Here is a 16,805-nt window from a genome sequence, read left to right as displayed (position 1 = left end):
TATCCCCACACAGTATGCACACACACACACACACATATATGGGCACACATGTACACAGCATACAGCATACATGCACACAGCACACACACATGTACACAACATACACACATACCTGCATACACGTATACAACACACACATACACAGCATATATACACACACGTACCCCCATACAGCACACACACATGTACACAACACACACATATTTCCACATATCACATATATATAGCACACATGCATACATACCACCATACAGAATGCACTCACATGTAAACAACACACACATGTACCCCCACATAACACACACATGTATACAACACACATGTACACCATACTTCCATACAGCATACACACACATATCCCCACACAATAGACATGTACACATACACGGCACATGCGCACACACATATAAACAGCACATGCCCACCCTGAGATGTTTATAGACAATACCTCTGCCCTTCCCAAATCTTCATTTTATTTCCCTTTACAGCATTGTGTTAAGGGTTAAGAAGTGTGACCATCCATAGGTGTTTCACGGTCCACATGGGCACACAGTCCTTCTGACAGTCTTTTTCTCTGCAGGGTGTGACTGTAACTTGGAAGGTGTTCTCCCAGAAATATGTGATGATCAAGGCAGCTGCCTGTGTCGCCCTGGGGTTGAGGGTCCCCAGTGTGACTCCTGCCGCGCGGGCTCCTATTCATTCCCAATATGCCAAGGTAAGAGACTGGAGATGCAGAGACGCTGTGTGTGGGTCTCCTCGCTGGGCTCCTCCTGAGGATGCCCAGACACCTTTTCTGGCAGGGCAGCACACCCCGTGCTTTACCCAGATCCCACCTTCTACGCGGATGTGACCCTGTCCTCTGAGACACTTCTCTTCTTGTGCTTTCCCCACTCTGTCCTCCCCGCTCTCTGGTAGCCGGGTGCCTGGGCTGTGCAGCTGGCACGCTGGGCTCAAGTCCCGGCTCAGAAGAGGCAGCTGTGTCCCGAGTGTAGAACCTGCCAGGTGGACAGAAGGAGACAGGGATGGCAGGGCACCACCAGGCTGGGGGCTCAGCGGTGCCAGTACGGTGCTGAAATCCTGGAGGGTTCCTGGGGGACCCACTGGCTGTGGTCCACACTGGAAGCATGAAGAAGCAGATTCTAGTGTCAGTGAAGGACTCAGGGGCCGCAGCAACCTGAGAGATGAACCTCGCAGAGAGAATGAAGGTCGCGCTAGCAGAGCCAGGAAGCTTCCCCTTCTCCACGCCCTGCTATGTGAGCTGCTACCAAAAGGCACAGCCCACATTTAGGGTGGGTCTTCACATACCTATTAAGACAACCAGGCTAATCCCTCACAGTTCCCTGTACTCTATCAGGAGGGTCATAGTGCACTGACTTGCGAAGCCTCTGGTGCTGAGGAGAGAGTAGCTCAGATGTTAGTATTCTTCCATGCTGCTTCCTCCCGCCTCTGCCTCTGCATCAGTTAAAGAGCCTGCAGTCCTGGTCACACTTTGCTGCCCTGTTTGCTTATATGTCTGCATCCCATGCTTCAGACAGCTCCTTTTCTTCCTGCCCCCGGCGCCCCTGCCTGCGCCCCCCACATGTTCTGCTCACGGACCTCTCTCACTTGTGTCATTTCTCAGCTTTCATCTCTCTTGGCCACAGAAGGTCTCAGCTGTTTATTCCTAGTTACTGGGCCTCCTACCTGGCAGCTAGGAGGATAGAACAAGGGAGAAGGTGACCCTTTCCCTGTCTACCTTGACCTCAAGCAGAGTTGCTCTGCCAGACGGGGACCATGAGCAATTCCCGCGGGAGCACAGCTGTGCCTGTCTGAATATGTCTAACTGCATCGGTGCCTTGGTGTGGTAACTTTGCCCCCCCCCCACGCCCTGTACTCAATACCCGTTTGTGGGGAAGACTCCCCAGTACTGAAGCTTTAGCGCACACGTTCTAGGCTGCTCGCTTTGTCGATTTGTTGCTTTAGGTCTCCATAAGCGAGGAGCTGGTGGGAGGAAGGTGGGAGGCACAGCTTCCATTACAGACCTGCAGTGGGGTCCAAACCTCCAAGGTCTTGTGTGTGGCATGGGTGAGGATGTCAGCTGTTCTGCTGCACCCTGAGACCAGAGCGAAAGGGCCAAGTGAGCGCGGACCGAAACCACAGTCCAGAGAAACCTTTCTCTCCTCCTTTTAGGTTGACTTGAGCATTTCGTCTCAGCAACAGAAAACTGACTAGCACGTCTTTGCCTACTTAGAAATCAGGCTGGTAGCTAAGGAATGCCTGCAGTTAGTCAATAAAGGGGCTTGGGCCTTTGTTCCACTGAGGCCACTTGAGTTGGCCACATCATTGGCAGTAATTGAATACAAGGCCATCAGTATCAGGTGCGAACAGAGAGAGAAGGGGCTGAGGCTGTGAAGCTGTTTTATCTGGTACTCTCCTTCAAGCATTGGGACGGGCCTGTGATGGGAAGTGTCGGTAGCCATCTTTGTTTCCAACTCTCTTCCTTCAGCTGCATCTTAGGTGTGAACTCTTGGAGTAAGCGGAGACAGAGTCTGTCAGTTACTTCGCTGTATAGTCCACTGGAGTGCGTAGTATTCCCACTTAGTTTCCATCTTTTCAGCAAAAGCCAAATATTTGGTGGCTGAAACTATCTCCTCCTAACCCTTCTGGAAAATCAAAAACCATACCCGCAAAGATTTACACACACACACACACACACACACACACACACACACACACACTCAAAATCCACACCCATGGAGGCAGGAGGAGCACACACACATCCAAGCCTCCTGGGTGGAGCCAGGAGGGCAGACCCCGGAACAAAATCAGGGTGCCACAGTCAAGGGCAAGGTCCTCAGGGAGCTGAGGACATGTCATCCTTCCTGCTCTGATCTAACGGTGGAGTTTTCTTCTTAAAAAGCAGATACTTCACCTAACTGGCAGCTGTTCATTCAATAGCAGGCCATGTGATAGTGCTGCTCCTCCCTGTTTTAAATGGTTGGAGTCGGGGTTTATTCATACAGGATAACAATTTATTGTCTTGTGCATAATTTTTATCGCAGTGTCTTGGGACCACTGCTTCCAAGGCAGTTGTTCTCAACCTGTGGGTCGTGACCCCTTTGGGGGGGGGTCAAATGACCTTTCACAGGGGTTGCTTAGGACCATGAAAAAACACAGATATTTATAGTACAATTTATAACAGTAACAAAATTGCAATTAAGAGGTAGCAACAAAATAATTCAATGACTGGGAGTCACCGTAACATGAGGAACTGTATTAAATTGTCCCAGCATTAGGAATGTCAGGGACCACTGCTCTAAGGTCTTCCAAAGCCTTTGGAGCTCACTGGAAGTACCAAAATGACAAGGTTTGCTTGATGCTTTGGGTGACGGGGCTAGTGGGACACTAGCAGACTGGTCCCTGCTGCACCAGTTTGCTGTTAGCCTCTGGTGGCCCCTGTCTGGGTTCCAAGTAGAAGGGAGAAGCTCACAAGGCAGAGGTGGAAGAAAAACCTGTGTTCTCACCCAGCCCTCTCCTCCTCAGATTCCTTCTTAATTCTGCTCAGAGCATGGGGATAGACAAGCACGGCTTAGACTTTGGCACTCAAGCCGCAATTTTTGTCACATTTTCTCTCAGGGGGACTAGTGGATCCTCGCATATGTCCACTTTCCCAGAATCCTACGGTGCTCACTAAATGACTGTTGTTGGAGTTGTATAGGAAACACACTGTTTATTCCTGGGGTGGTATCCAGGTCTACCCTGCAGTTTGTTACCTCAAGTTTGAAACATTCTGCAGGAATGTGAGTCTACAGAACATTCTGTTTCTGTCCTTCTCTTGTGCTTGCCTTTTTTTTCTTTTAAAAGATAATTTTTTATACCTATAGTTATTTGTTTGTCTATTTAATTGTGCACACACACACACACACACACACACACACACACACACACACTTGTGCCATAGTGTGCATGTGGGGTCAGAGGACAATCTTTGGGAGTTGGCTCTCTCCTTACACTAGTGTGGGCTCCATGGATCAAGCTCAGGCCCCTAGGCTTGGAGACAGGCTCCTTTCCCGGGTAAGCCAGCTCACTGGCTGTGTCTGGCTTTTTAAAAGATGATTCAAGGGATTAAACTCAGGTCACCAGGCTTGAAGAGCAAGTGCTTCTACCCACCGAGCCGTCTTGCTGCCCCTTATGATCTTTCTCTTTGGAGAGAGGATTACTTAATCCACTGTATTTCAGAACCAAATTAATGTTGTCCCAAATGCTACATCAGATATCGTTGCTAAAGTCGGTTCTTATGCCGTTTATTGCTTTAAAGATTTTTTTAAAACTTCTTTAAAGGGATTTAAAAAACAAACACTTCTAAGCTGTTCTTGAGACTGCAGACTTGGAGTTGTGCTTTTCATTAAATTAATTGAGTCCAGACTTTTAAAGTACAAGGCTGTATTGTTCTTTTTACTTTGATTCACTCAACTACCCTGTAATTTTATTTCATAGAATCAAATCACCAATAAAAGACTGACTTGCAAAGATAGTTGTGCACATGCAAAACTTACATATGTATTTGTGTTTGGTTCAACACTTTGTCTTCGACCACAGCGCACAACTGTGACTTTCTCTGTTAGCTGGGTGACGGCGGAAGGACCACTCTTACCTTCCGGGCTCTCATCTGGGATGCTCAAGGGAGACCACTGGGAAGCTGGCAGCCATCCCAGAGGCAGAACAAAGAGCATGTGCCTAGGGACAGAGAACCCTCTGGAGCCAAGTTCTGTGCAGTTTTGCCTCAGACTGGCCCTTCATTTTGTAGGTCATTTATTTCTTCCGAAGAAAGCATCTAAGGTAGTTTCTTGCGAATATCCTGAGGCTTATGTCTCTTTCCAGAGAAGTGGATTGTGATTTGTGTCATGGGACCTGTTGTTGGCGTTCTGGATTTGCCTGATTAGATACCAATCTAATTTCCTACAAGAAAGGAAGACCTCTCGAATCCTGGGCAAACAGCACTTCTCTAATAAGGGGCTCAGTGTGCTCATTCGCTTCTTGTCTGTACCATGTCTGATGGCCACAGCACCTGTCAGGAACATGTCCAGGTTAGGACTCAAACTAGGATTCCCAGGGTCACTCAGTTGTGTCGCAGCCATCTGCTTGGCATTCTCTGTGGCCCAGGACTGTGTATGGGGGTAGGAGACAGTGGAGAACGTGATGGCCAAGCTTCCTGACCACGTGAGCCTTTGCTCTTACTGGTCCGGCAGCTCTAATCTGAAAGTCCAAAAGTATTTATATTTATATTTTAAAATTGCTATCATTATTATGTGTGTGTGACATGTGTGAGGGGTAGCATTCAAGGGCATGTATGTGAAGGTCAGAGGGCAACTTTGCACACAACTGTCCTTTACATGGAAGAACTGAACTCTGTCAGGATGCTGTGGCAAACACTTTGATCCTTGTGCCGTCTCCCTGACACTAAGTCAGTGATTTATGGGCCAGAAAAGAAGCCGTTTCTACATCAGACATCATGTGATAGGTCACAGCCAAAATAGTTGTGCATTAAATGTTTTGTTTAAGGCTGAGCATGGGGCCAAATGCCTTTAATTCCAGCACTTGGGAGGCAGAGGCAGGCTGATAGCCAAGAGCTTAAAGAATAACCTGGTCTACATAGAGTTCCAGGCTAGACAGAACTATATAGTGACACCGTGTCTTAAAAGAAAAAAAATGGTATAAAATATCTTTAACCTGTATGATATATATATTGTATTATATATAACATATATGTCATATATATCTCTCACATGTCTGTCTCATGAGACATATAGATTTAAGTTTAAACTTGAGTCCCATCCCAAAGGTTTCTCATTGCATATTTGCAAATGTCTGAGACACTTGTGGCCCAAATTGCAAATAAGGAGCATTTGGACTGTATTCGCTTTATACACCTTAGGAATAAAAGTGTTTTAGGGCCTGAACACTGTGGGGTAGATGGGGAAAAGCAAATACTTAAGAACCTCAAAGGGCCCAGACCAAAACAAAGAAGAGAATTAGGCTGTCTTGAAAGCTTTGCAGTGTTTCCAAGAGTGTGGACAGGGCTGCCAGTGTTCGGTGGGGGCTTGGAATTTGGCAGTTTTGCGGGCGGCTGGTGGAAAATGAAGAAGCACCACGCCAGATGGAGGGACTGACTCACCGTTTAGAACAGCGTGCGTGCTTAAGGTCAAGTCTTCATTTTCACTTCCAGTGTGTGATCACATGTCCAGGGGCAGCCTCTGTGCCCTAAGGACCAGAGTCTGTGCCATCCGCATATGCAGCAGAGACACAGCATCCTTGTGCCACACAGCTACCCAATGCCTGCATGCCTGATTCTCTGTACTCACTCCCCTAAGGCAGGAGTAGAAGAAGGAGGCTGAATCAGCCAGGCTTCATCCCCAGCCCTAGGCGTGGGTGTGTGCAGAGAACTGGCTCAGGGCATTGTGGGTATTGGAACGTCTAAAATCCACAGGGTAGGCTGGCAGGCTGAAGCGGAGCTGGATCCCCCACTAAGGTCAGCAGTGCCTGTTGGTTAAGGAAACACTCAGTCTGTTTTCTCCTGAGAAATTTGGAAGAGTGGGTGGTACCCACCCACACAATGAAGGGTCATCTGCTTTACCCAAGTCTGCCAATAATCTCCTCTAAACTATGCCCTCCCAGGGGCTCCTCACCTGGTACCTAGCCAAACACCTGGGAACCATAGCCTAGCCAGATCGGCTCATGAAACTATGTGATTCAATTGCTCTCCTGTTACCTTGGCTGCCTATGTACAATGTTAGATGAGGGACTTTACCTGTGGCTGGTTCCTTCTCCAGGGTCCCAGCTAGTGTGGAATTTTGGGGACCTTGCGAATGAAGTTGTCTCACACCTACTGGAATATGTGTGGCTGGACCAGAGACATCTGAAGAGCAAGCACTGAGCGACTCCCCCATGCCACGCACAGTGCTCAGTGCTTACTACACTTTGTCACTGCTAAATCTCTAAGGACCTCAGGAGTTAGGGTTGTTATCAACCCCACTTTACAGAAGGACAAACTGAGGCTTAAAGAGGCTACACAAGTCACTCCTACGTGGGCGCATGGATATTCTGTGGCATGGCTGATATTTGGACCCAAATGCGTCTGACCCATTGGTGGGGCGTGGAGAGGAGCCATTCACTACTCAGACTTAATTTAGTAACTTCCAGAATACCTTTTAACTTCTGGCTTTTACTTTGGAATTGTGGATTAATTGGAATATTAATCTCTCCAGTTCTTTCCAGCTCTTGTAAAGATGGGAGACTCCTGGCAGGAAGAGGTTAGCCTCCCCCAGGGGCAGGGTCTTCACAGTGCCAAGAGGAATGACACAGGACACCTGTGGACCCGTGAGGGTTGGTAAATACAGAGACCTCAGAACCTGACCCCGTGGGAAGAGTGCTAGGAGGGGAGTGGCCCGAAGCCTTCCTCTCTGCCTGAGATGATGGAACAGGACAGGGGATTCTGGGGCAGCTTTTCCCAGCCATCCCCATTCCAGCCTGTGTCACTCTTTCCCTGACTGCTCCACTACACTACAGCATGAGAAAGTGAAAAGGAAAGATCAGAGGACGCTTACACACTGACCTGGACTAGAACAGTCTGTTTGACCCCAGTGGAAGGAGGCATTGGTACTTACCCTCAAGTGACTTACACGTATCGTCATCCCTTCCTTTCTCCCTCCTCCTCTGAGAGCCAGTGCTGAGCATGAGAAGCACCCCCCGAGGGAACCCCCTTTCCATGAGCACAAAACTAAAAACAACAATAAAACCAGCACCGGAAGTCCTGACTGGGAGGGACACAGTCCATCCTTCAAATATTCCTTAACCCTTATCAAGAGATGCCAGTGTCAGCCCCATGTAAGGGTGTCAGGGCTGAGGCTCAGCTCAATCAAAGATATGACTCTGGAATCTGAATTTGTGTCTTTCTGGCCCTACCTGAGGGGTCCTGTCCAGGGCACTGCCCTGTGTACGCTGTACCTCGTGCCTGAGTCTGATCAGCTCTCTTACACAGCTTGCCAGTGCTCAACTATTGGATCCTATCCAGTACCCTGTGACCCGGTGACTGGCCAGTGTGAATGCCTGCCTGGAATAACAGGAAAGCAGTGTGACAGGTGCCTCTCAGGAGCCTATGACTTTCCCTACTGCCACGGTAAGGAAGCCAGCAGCCTGTTGGAGGAGTGGGTCTCATCTGAGTGGGTGCAGCCACCTCTTGGAGAAGCTTGGTCAGTCTTCTCTCCTAAATATTTAGTTCATTCTGCCCCAGGCCAGCTTCATTGAAAGCACACACATCACACACCCAACCTCAGAGGCACTGAGTGACTAATGAGAACAATTTAAATTCTCATTCACAAAGTTTCCGTCAGAAGAACGTGATTTCTGTAGTAACCTCCCTGTTCCCGGTAACACTGAGGATGAAGCATCCAGAGCTGGGCAGGATTAGGTAGAAGAACGGACTGCATTCTCTAGAACTTTCCTGATCAGTATTCTCCAGACAAGGTTTTCTGGAGGGTGGAAACTGCATGCAGCTATGACAGGACTTGCCCTGAGAAAGCGTGTGGGTCCCTGTGTGGGCATTGGGTCTGTAAGTGCTCTGGTGGAAGCAGACTAGCTATGGCCACACCAGAGCTGGAGAGTGACACTGGCCATGCTGGGGAGGAGGCCAGGGCTGGGCACCAGCTATATGGAGAACAAAAGGAGAGAAAGCAAGGTGTGGGCTGCTAGAGACAGATGGAGCTGAGAGTGAGGAGAGAGAGGCGGGACATCATGAGAAACAGGACAACATAACGAAGAAGAAACGCAGGTAAAAAGCTAAGGGGCCGTTTGTAGGTGTGTGTGGTCCTGCTATGGACACGCCCTGATGATGGAAACTAGCCTCAGAAGCAGGCACAGCCAACCTGCTCTTGGGATAATACCAAGACTGGGCAAGTGCTCAGCTCTCTCCTCTGCTGCTGAAGGAGAGAAAGCAGAGCAGCTGACATCACCAAGAACATTCACACACATGGGGACAGGGTAATGATAAGCTGCCATCTCTCAGTTACAAAATGAAGTTAGAAATTCTGTGACTGCTTTTGAATAGACAATTTTTTTTCTTTTTATATTTAAAAAGAGGGGCAATACCACCCTCTTCTGGACAATTTTAAAGATGCTCAAAAATCTCAGTCTTTCTAACCATCACTCATTAGAAAGAAAGTTTTGCAGGGTAGTGAGGAGGGCAGGGTGGGGGCAAGGGGTCGGTGGGGTGGGGGGTGGGGGTTCTGGGAGGAGTTGAGGGAGGGGAAAGAATGTGATCAAAATATATTGCATTTAATTCTCAAAGATAAGTTAAAATAAAGTATAGAAAACATTAAACAAAGAGAGGAAGTGTGTTCCCAGCCTGGGCAATTATTGAGTGACAGATGGGCTCAGAGCAGACCAAGTGTCATGAAGATCACTTGGCGTGTCTCAGTGACAGTGACACCATCTTTGTAACCCATATAGCAAAAGCATAAATGCAGATGCACTTAAAAATAACGCAAAATTAGAAAAATTCTGAAGAATCCTAAGCATCAAGCAGACATTTGTAACACTCTGAATCATACGCAGGGTCCGGCAGTGCTTGTGACCCAGCTGGGACCACTGACTCCAGCTTGGTAAGTAGGGGGATCTGTGTAAAAGGTCAAGACCAACCTTGTGCAGACATCCTAAAAGTAACCTAAGACACAGGTCCAGACTGCTTAAAGAGGGCGACCTCAGCCACGGTTCTAAATGTACATCGTATTTTGTTTTTTCTCTTAAAAAACAAAAGAATGGCCTTATTTAGAGCTTGTACCCAGAGTGCTGGGGTTAGCTCTTCCTGGAGGCTACTGTGAGGGCAATGCCATTGGGAGGCTCAGTAATTGGCCAAGAGCTCATTAAATAAATCTGGCTGTTCACAAAGCTATCACACAGTCCTGTTTTATTCCAAGGCCGTACTGTGGTGCTCTGGACAATTTCCCAAGACCCTTGGGATTCCCTCTCCCCTATCTCTGTGGCCTCACAACTTGGGCTCTGGAGGGACCAGGTAGATGAGGTTCTGCTGTTCCTACTGTGAGGTTTGATGACACTGAAGCCAGGCAGGAGTTTACCATCTCACAAAAGCACTCATAGATAAGCATCGGTCTGTCCTGTGAGGCACTCCTATTTTTTCTCAATAAATTTTTAGAGTTTATATTGCAACACCATTAACAGATACTGACAGTATTTGTATGTGCACATAGATGCATGCGTATGTGTGCATGTTAGGTATGGGTGCATACAACAGACACACACACACACACACACACACACACACACACACACACACACACACTTTAAGTGTGGGTCCTGGGAATCAAACCTGGTCCCTCACACCTACAAGGAAAGCACTTTAGTGACTGAGCCAGCTCCTTGGCCATTACCATGTTTTAAACAGGAGCGATCTTCAGATTTTCCTTTCTGTATTTTCTGACTGCATTTAACTTCATGTAAGAGTTATGCATGTAAAATGCACGTGTGTGATGAAACATTTCACGGGCTGGAGGGATGGCTCAGTAGTTAGGAGCACTCACTGCTCTTACAGAGGACTCAGGTGGGTTCCCAGCACCCACATGGTGACCTACAGACATCTTTAACTCCAGTTTGAGGAGATTAAGTGCCTACTTGTGGCCTCCTCAGGTGCCAGGCACATACACGGTGCACATACATACCTGCAGGTAAAACACTTAAAATCAAAATTAATTTTTATTTGATGCATTTAAGTTCAAAAGACACTTTAAAGTAACACTGTGCTTTAGTGAGTCCCTTATCTTTTATGGCCAAAATTTATTTTGGTGACAAAGCTTTGCTCAAAAACCCATGTTTGAAACAGATCTTAATTTCAAGATGCCAAACACCAGTTTGATTTTTTTATTTCAAGGGTTATTGCCAGTGCAAGCTTCATGTTGCAAGCCCTACGTGTAGTGTCTGCAAGCCATTATATTGGAATCTGGCCAAGGAAAACCCCCGGGGATGCTCAGGTGAGCTGTCTCATACACCACCACATCCCTCAGTGTGCTTGCTTCTTTATTCTGCCTTCTCAGTGCCATCGTAGACAAGAGAGCACCTCTCTCTCTCCCTCTCTCTCTCTCTCCCTCTCTCTCTCTCTCTCTCTCTCTCTCTCTCTCTCTCTCCCTCTCTCTCTCCCTCTGTCTTCTTATTGAAAATAGATTCATCTCTCATACAATGCATCCCACCAGTCCCCCCCCCCTTCACTCCTTCCAGCTTCCCCTGCCTCTCCTCCCCACAGAGCCACACCCCCTCTGTTTCCTCTTTAAAAAACAGCAGGCCTCCAAGAGAGACAGTCAGACAGGACAAAACAAAATAAAGTAAGTCAAGGCAAAGTCCCTCATATGAGGGTTGGACAAGGCAACCCAACAGGAGGAAAGAGTGTCAAGAGCAGACAAGAGAGTCAGGGCTACATCCGCTCCCCAGTTTGGACAAGAACACAAACTAACAGCCATAATATGGACGCAGAGGACCCGGTGCAGCACCCCACAGGCCCTGTGCTTGCCCGTCCTGTCTTTGGGAGCCCATGGGATCCCTGCCTAGTTGATTTGGTGGGCTTTGTTAACACAGCCTTTTGTTAAACCAAATTGAATTGTTCAACATGGTGTACAATGGTGTTCCTCCCAGCTCCGTTCAGGGCAGAAACTTCTGTCATTTTCAGGCAAAAATTTACCTGTACTGTTTACACGTGAATTTTGTTATTTGCAAAGGCAGCCCGGCTGATAAATGCCTTTGAACTCTTTGTTTTTATAAATCACTCTTTGTGGCTTAATTTTAATGCATATATTATAACAATGACACGTACCTATTGCACCTTCATTTGTACAATTATTAAAGCTAGGGTGCCCAGTGGAAACACATAACAAAAGTTCTAAGGGAGCCGGGCGTGGTGGCGCACGTCTTTAATCACGGCACTCGGGAGGCAGAGGCAGGTGGATCCCTGTGAGTTCGAGGCCAGCCTGGTCTATAAAGTGAGTCCAGGACAGCCAAGGTTACACAGAGAGACTCTGTCTTGAAAAACCAAAAAAAAAGTTCTAAGGGAAGTGACTGTCTTTAGGATAGAGTATATTTTTATAGGCACATCAATAATGACTTTGACACAGGAAACCTTTGTAGACCGCACTGGAGGAGCCATGCGCTGGGCATTACTCTAGATGGATTGTATTGATTAGCCTGTTCTGCTAATCAATTGCTCAGAGACCAATCACAATTCAAGCCCAGCAACATGGGCTGGACATTGCTCACGTTCATAGTAAAGTCCAACCAGGAGAGTTGAATTGTAGGTGTGTACTGTCCTTAGAGCCAAGGAGCTGCTCTTGTGTAACCCCTGGCTCATGGACCGCTCTCTTTTTTTTTTTTATCTTCACAGAATGCCAGTGCCACGGGGCAGGGACAGTGAGCGGAATTGGAGAGTGTGGGCAGGTAACACGGGCCAGTTCCTCACGTGGTGACTGTAGGGTGCTGCGGTGGTTGGCTGTGGGATTTCTGGGGAAGGGACCAGCCCTCAGGTAGTCATCCTGACCATGGGTGTATTTTTCCAGTCCGGCTACACTGCTTCCTACTATAGGATGAGCCTGCTTCCAATCCTATGTATCAATGCTGTTGTCTGGCTGCTTGTTCTACAGGAAGATGGTGACTGTAGCTGCAAAGCTCATGTAACTGGTGATGCCTGTGACACCTGTGAAGATGGATACTTCTCTTTGGAGAAGAGCAATTACTTTGGCTGTCAAGGTAAATATAGATGGCAGGACTTGGGCAAGGCAAGGTGCTGAAGGACAGAGGCTGCCAGATCCCTGCTTTGAGTGTCTGCAGCTGACTTTCAAGGATGGAGCTCAGACAGTCTGTCTTTGAGAAGTTGGCTAAATAGTCAGTTGACAATTGCAGTGAACCTAAAATGGCGTTGTTTCCACTTCTTTTCTACCGGAACATTGTTGGTTCATTTATAAACTACATGTATGGGATGGAGGGCGTGTGCTAATATTGACTAACATCAAGAGTTATCCAAGAAGCAAAATATAGGCTTGTGTTAAATAATGAAATTCCAGAAGCACTTCCACATGGGCCTTCTTGTGAATATTATTTACATCAATGCTGTTCTGCCTCTGTGTGTGTGTGTGTGTGCATGTACAAGTGTGTATATACATGTGTGTGTGTGAGACAGAGAGAGAGAGAGAGAGAGAGAGAGAGAGAGAGAGAGAGAGAGAGAGAGACAGAGAGAGAGAGAGACAGAGAGAGAGAGAGAGAGAGAGAGAGAGAGAGAGAGAGAGAGAGAGAGAGAGAGAGAATATTTATGTTCATGTATGTGTGTGCCTCTGTGTGGAGGCCAGAGGTCCATGTCAGGTACCTCCTCAGCTGATCTCTACTCTTTTTTTTTTGAGGGCCTCTACTGAAGCTGGTGCTTGCTAATTTGACAAGCCCTAATCAGTAGGTCCCAGATGTTCTCCTGTCTCTGCACCCTGAGCTCTGAGATGACAGGTGTATGTTGTAGTCCTTCCATGTCTGTGTGGGAAGCACATCACTGACCGTCCTCCCAGGCTACTTAACTATGCTTAGCTACTGGGCTACTATCACCATCCACTGGACACCAGCATACCCACCTGCTGGCCTACAGTCCCACAGCTTGAAATTAGGGGTAAACCTTTGAGGGGCCGGGCCATTTTTGTTTGGGACATCCATGCCTGACATAAGGTAAGGCAGGGGGAAGAAATCAGATTGTCTTCTCATGGGGAGGGAAACATCTGTCAGGAAGATAGTTTGGTAGTAACCCCAGCTGTTTCTTGACTTTTAGGGTGCCAGTGTGACATCGGTGGAGCACTCACCACCATCTGTAGTGGGCCATCTGGCGTATGCCAGTGCCGAGAGCATGTTGTAGGGAAAGAGTGCCGAAGGTGAGTCTTCAGGAACTTTCTTTACACACTCATGTAACCAAGGCCATCTCCCACTTTCCTGTCCATAGCAGTCCTAGGAAGGTAGACGAACCTGTTGATATAATTGGAACCTGGGCATGTCACCATGAGCTAATTACAATAGGAGATACAAAACCCCCTGCATCCCAAAGTCCACAGGCTTGAAGTGGGCGGGTAGAAGAAATCAGTAAAATAAACAAATAAATAATTAAAATAAAACAAAGATAGTGTGCACTGTGCCAGCTGGAAGCTGAAACATCTCTGCAAGCCACAGCATAGAGGGGCCAAACACAGGAGCCAGCTCCATTCTGGGAGGGAAGAGTCAAGGGGCATCCCACACTTGTCCAGGTTTCTGGACCAATGACATTCAGTTCCTGTTTGTGTCCCTTCAATAAGGGAGTGGAGAAGTCAAATAAATTAGAATAAGGTGGGGGGGGCGTGCCTTGAAACAGAAGCAACTGGAAAGGAAACCAGGATCAAAAACTGGAGAGGCAGGTGTGTGAGCTGTGTGTCTCCAGGTGAGATAATCCACCTGTAAATGTTTCTTCCCTGGAAGGAGGACAAACTGAAATCTAAGCTGTTTGGCTTTCAGCCATGTGTGAAGCTTCAAGAAAGGCAAAGTTTTTACAAACCCAGCACCTTCTTCACTTGATTCATGAACAGAGTAATCAAAACATTGATGTAGTTCTGAGTGCTGTTAGCTGGGACTGTTCCTCAGTGTCTCCAACACTTGAATTTTAAAAGTCAGGGCCCAATTTCATTTTATGAGGCCACAGTCACCCTGATACCCAAACCACACAAAGTCACAACAAAAAATAGAATTTCATACCAATTTCCCTCATAGACATTGATGCAAAGATACTCACAAACTGAATACAAGAACATATCAAAAACATTACCCACCATGATCAAGTACGCTTCATCCCAGGGATGCAGGGATGGTTCTACACACAAAAATCAATCAATGTAATCCACCATATAAACAAATTGAAAGAAAAAAATCACATGATAGTTTCATTAGATCCAGAAAAGGTCTTTGACAAAATCTAATAATAAAAGTCTTGGAGATATCAGGGATACAAGACACACACGTAACATAATAAAAGCTATATACAACAACCAGATAGACAACATCAAATTAAATGGAGAGAAATTCAAAGCAACTCCACTAAAATCAGGGACAAGACAAAGCTGCCCACTCTCTCCATAGATCTTTAATGTAGTACTTGAAATGCTAGCTATAGCAACAAAACAACTAAAGGAGATCAAGGAGATATAAACTGGAAAGGAAGAATTCGAAGTATTGTGACTCATAGATGATATGATAGTATATACATAGGTGACCCCCAAATTCTACCAGATAAATCCTACAGCTGATAAACACCTTTAGAAAAGTGGCTAGATACAAAATTAACTAAAAAAAAATCAGTAGCCCTCCTGGATACAAATGACAAATGCACTGAAAAAGAAATTAGGGAAACAACACCCTTCACAATAGCCACAAATAATATAAAGTATCTCAGTATAACTCTAAGCAAGTGAAAGACCTGTGATGAAAAGAAATTCCAAGTCTCTAAAGAAAGAAATTGAAGAAGATATCAGAAGATGGAAAGCCTCCATGCTCATGGAACGGTAGGATTAACATAATAAAAATGGCCATCTTACCAAATGCAATCTGCAGATTCAATGCGATTCCCATCAAAATACCCACACAGTTCTTTACAGACCTTGAAAGAAGAATTCTCAACTTCATATGGAAAAGCCAAAAACCCACAATAGCTGAAACAAACCTGTATAATAAAAGAACATCTGGAGGTATCTCCAACCCCGATCTCAAGCTTACTACAGAGCAACAGTAATAAAGGCTGCATGGTACTGACACAGAAACAGACTAGTGGATCAATGGAATCTAACTGAAGACACAGAAATAAATCCACACTTGATTTTTAAGGAAGAAGCCAAAGCTATACAGCAGAAAAAAAGATAGCATCTTCAACAAATGGTGCTGGTCTAATTGGGTGTCTACATGTATAAATACACAAATAGGTCTATATTTATCACGCAGCACAAAATGCAAGTCCAATTGGATCAAGGGCCTTAACATAAAACCAGAAACACTAAATTTATTAGAAGAGAGAGTGGGTAAGAATCTTGAACTCGTTGGCACAGAAGACAACAAAAACATTTGCTCAATTATGTTCATAGCCATAAACTGGAAACAACCTAGATGTCCCTCAACTGAAAAATGGATAAAGAAACTGTGGTACATTTACACAATGGAATACTACTCAGCTATTAAAAAAGAAGGAAATCATGAAAGTCGCAGGCAAATGGATGGAACTAGAAAAGATCACCCTGAGTTGGGTAACCCAAAACCAGAAAGACAGACTTGGTATATACTCACTTGCAAGTGGATATTAGCTGTAACATACAGAATAACTTAGAATTCACAGACCCAAAGAAGCTAAGTAACAAGGAGGACCCAAGGGAGGATGCTTGAATCTCACAGAGAAGGGGAAATAGAGCAGACAGAGGAAGTGCTTGAAGAGAGGGAACAGGGTAGGAGATGGAGGGCTGAGGGAAATGAGGGTGAAGCTCACATGTGGGGGGAGGACAGAGGCTTGCAGAGGAGAGGAAACTGTGAGCAGGCGTTTCTCTGAGACAATCTGGAGACCCACCAAAGGATAGGCTCCTGGGAGGATATGGGGGTGACTCTAGCTGTGACCCCTATTAGTGGAGGTCATAGAGACTGGAAAGGCCACCTTCTAACCAGACAGGACTCCCAGAGGAAGGAGGGGAACACCAGCCCACCCAAAAACACAGAATTCACCCTGCCTACAAGATGTGCAGAGA

At 46.5% G+C, this 16,805-nt stretch overlaps 1 protein-coding gene across 1 annotated transcript in view; it reads left to right on the top strand.

The window, feature by feature from the left end:
* The window catches only part of LAMA3 (laminin subunit alpha 3), a 226,015-nt gene that overhangs the window by 78,413 nt on the left and 130,797 nt on the right, over positions 1 to 16,805 (top strand). The window contains exons 12-18 of the mRNA XM_084779751.1: positions 581 to 715; positions 8,018 to 8,155; positions 9,589 to 9,635; positions 10,919 to 11,018; positions 12,416 to 12,468; positions 12,672 to 12,777; positions 13,835 to 13,934. Coding sequence (XP_084635877.1) covers positions 581 to 715; positions 8,018 to 8,155; positions 9,589 to 9,635; positions 10,919 to 11,018; positions 12,416 to 12,468; positions 12,672 to 12,777; positions 13,835 to 13,934 — 679 coding nt within the window. The remainder of the gene's footprint in view (positions 1 to 580; positions 716 to 8,017; positions 8,156 to 9,588; positions 9,636 to 10,918; positions 11,019 to 12,415; positions 12,469 to 12,671; positions 12,778 to 13,834; positions 13,935 to 16,805) is intronic.

This window comes from Acomys minous, assembly GCF_964271855.1.
Source record: "Acomys minous genome assembly, chromosome: 4".
NCBI lineage: Eukaryota > Metazoa > Chordata > Mammalia > Rodentia > Muridae > Acomys > Acomys minous.
Note: the sequence above shows the minus strand (reverse complement) of the source record. Positions and strands in the feature narration are given on the sequence as shown.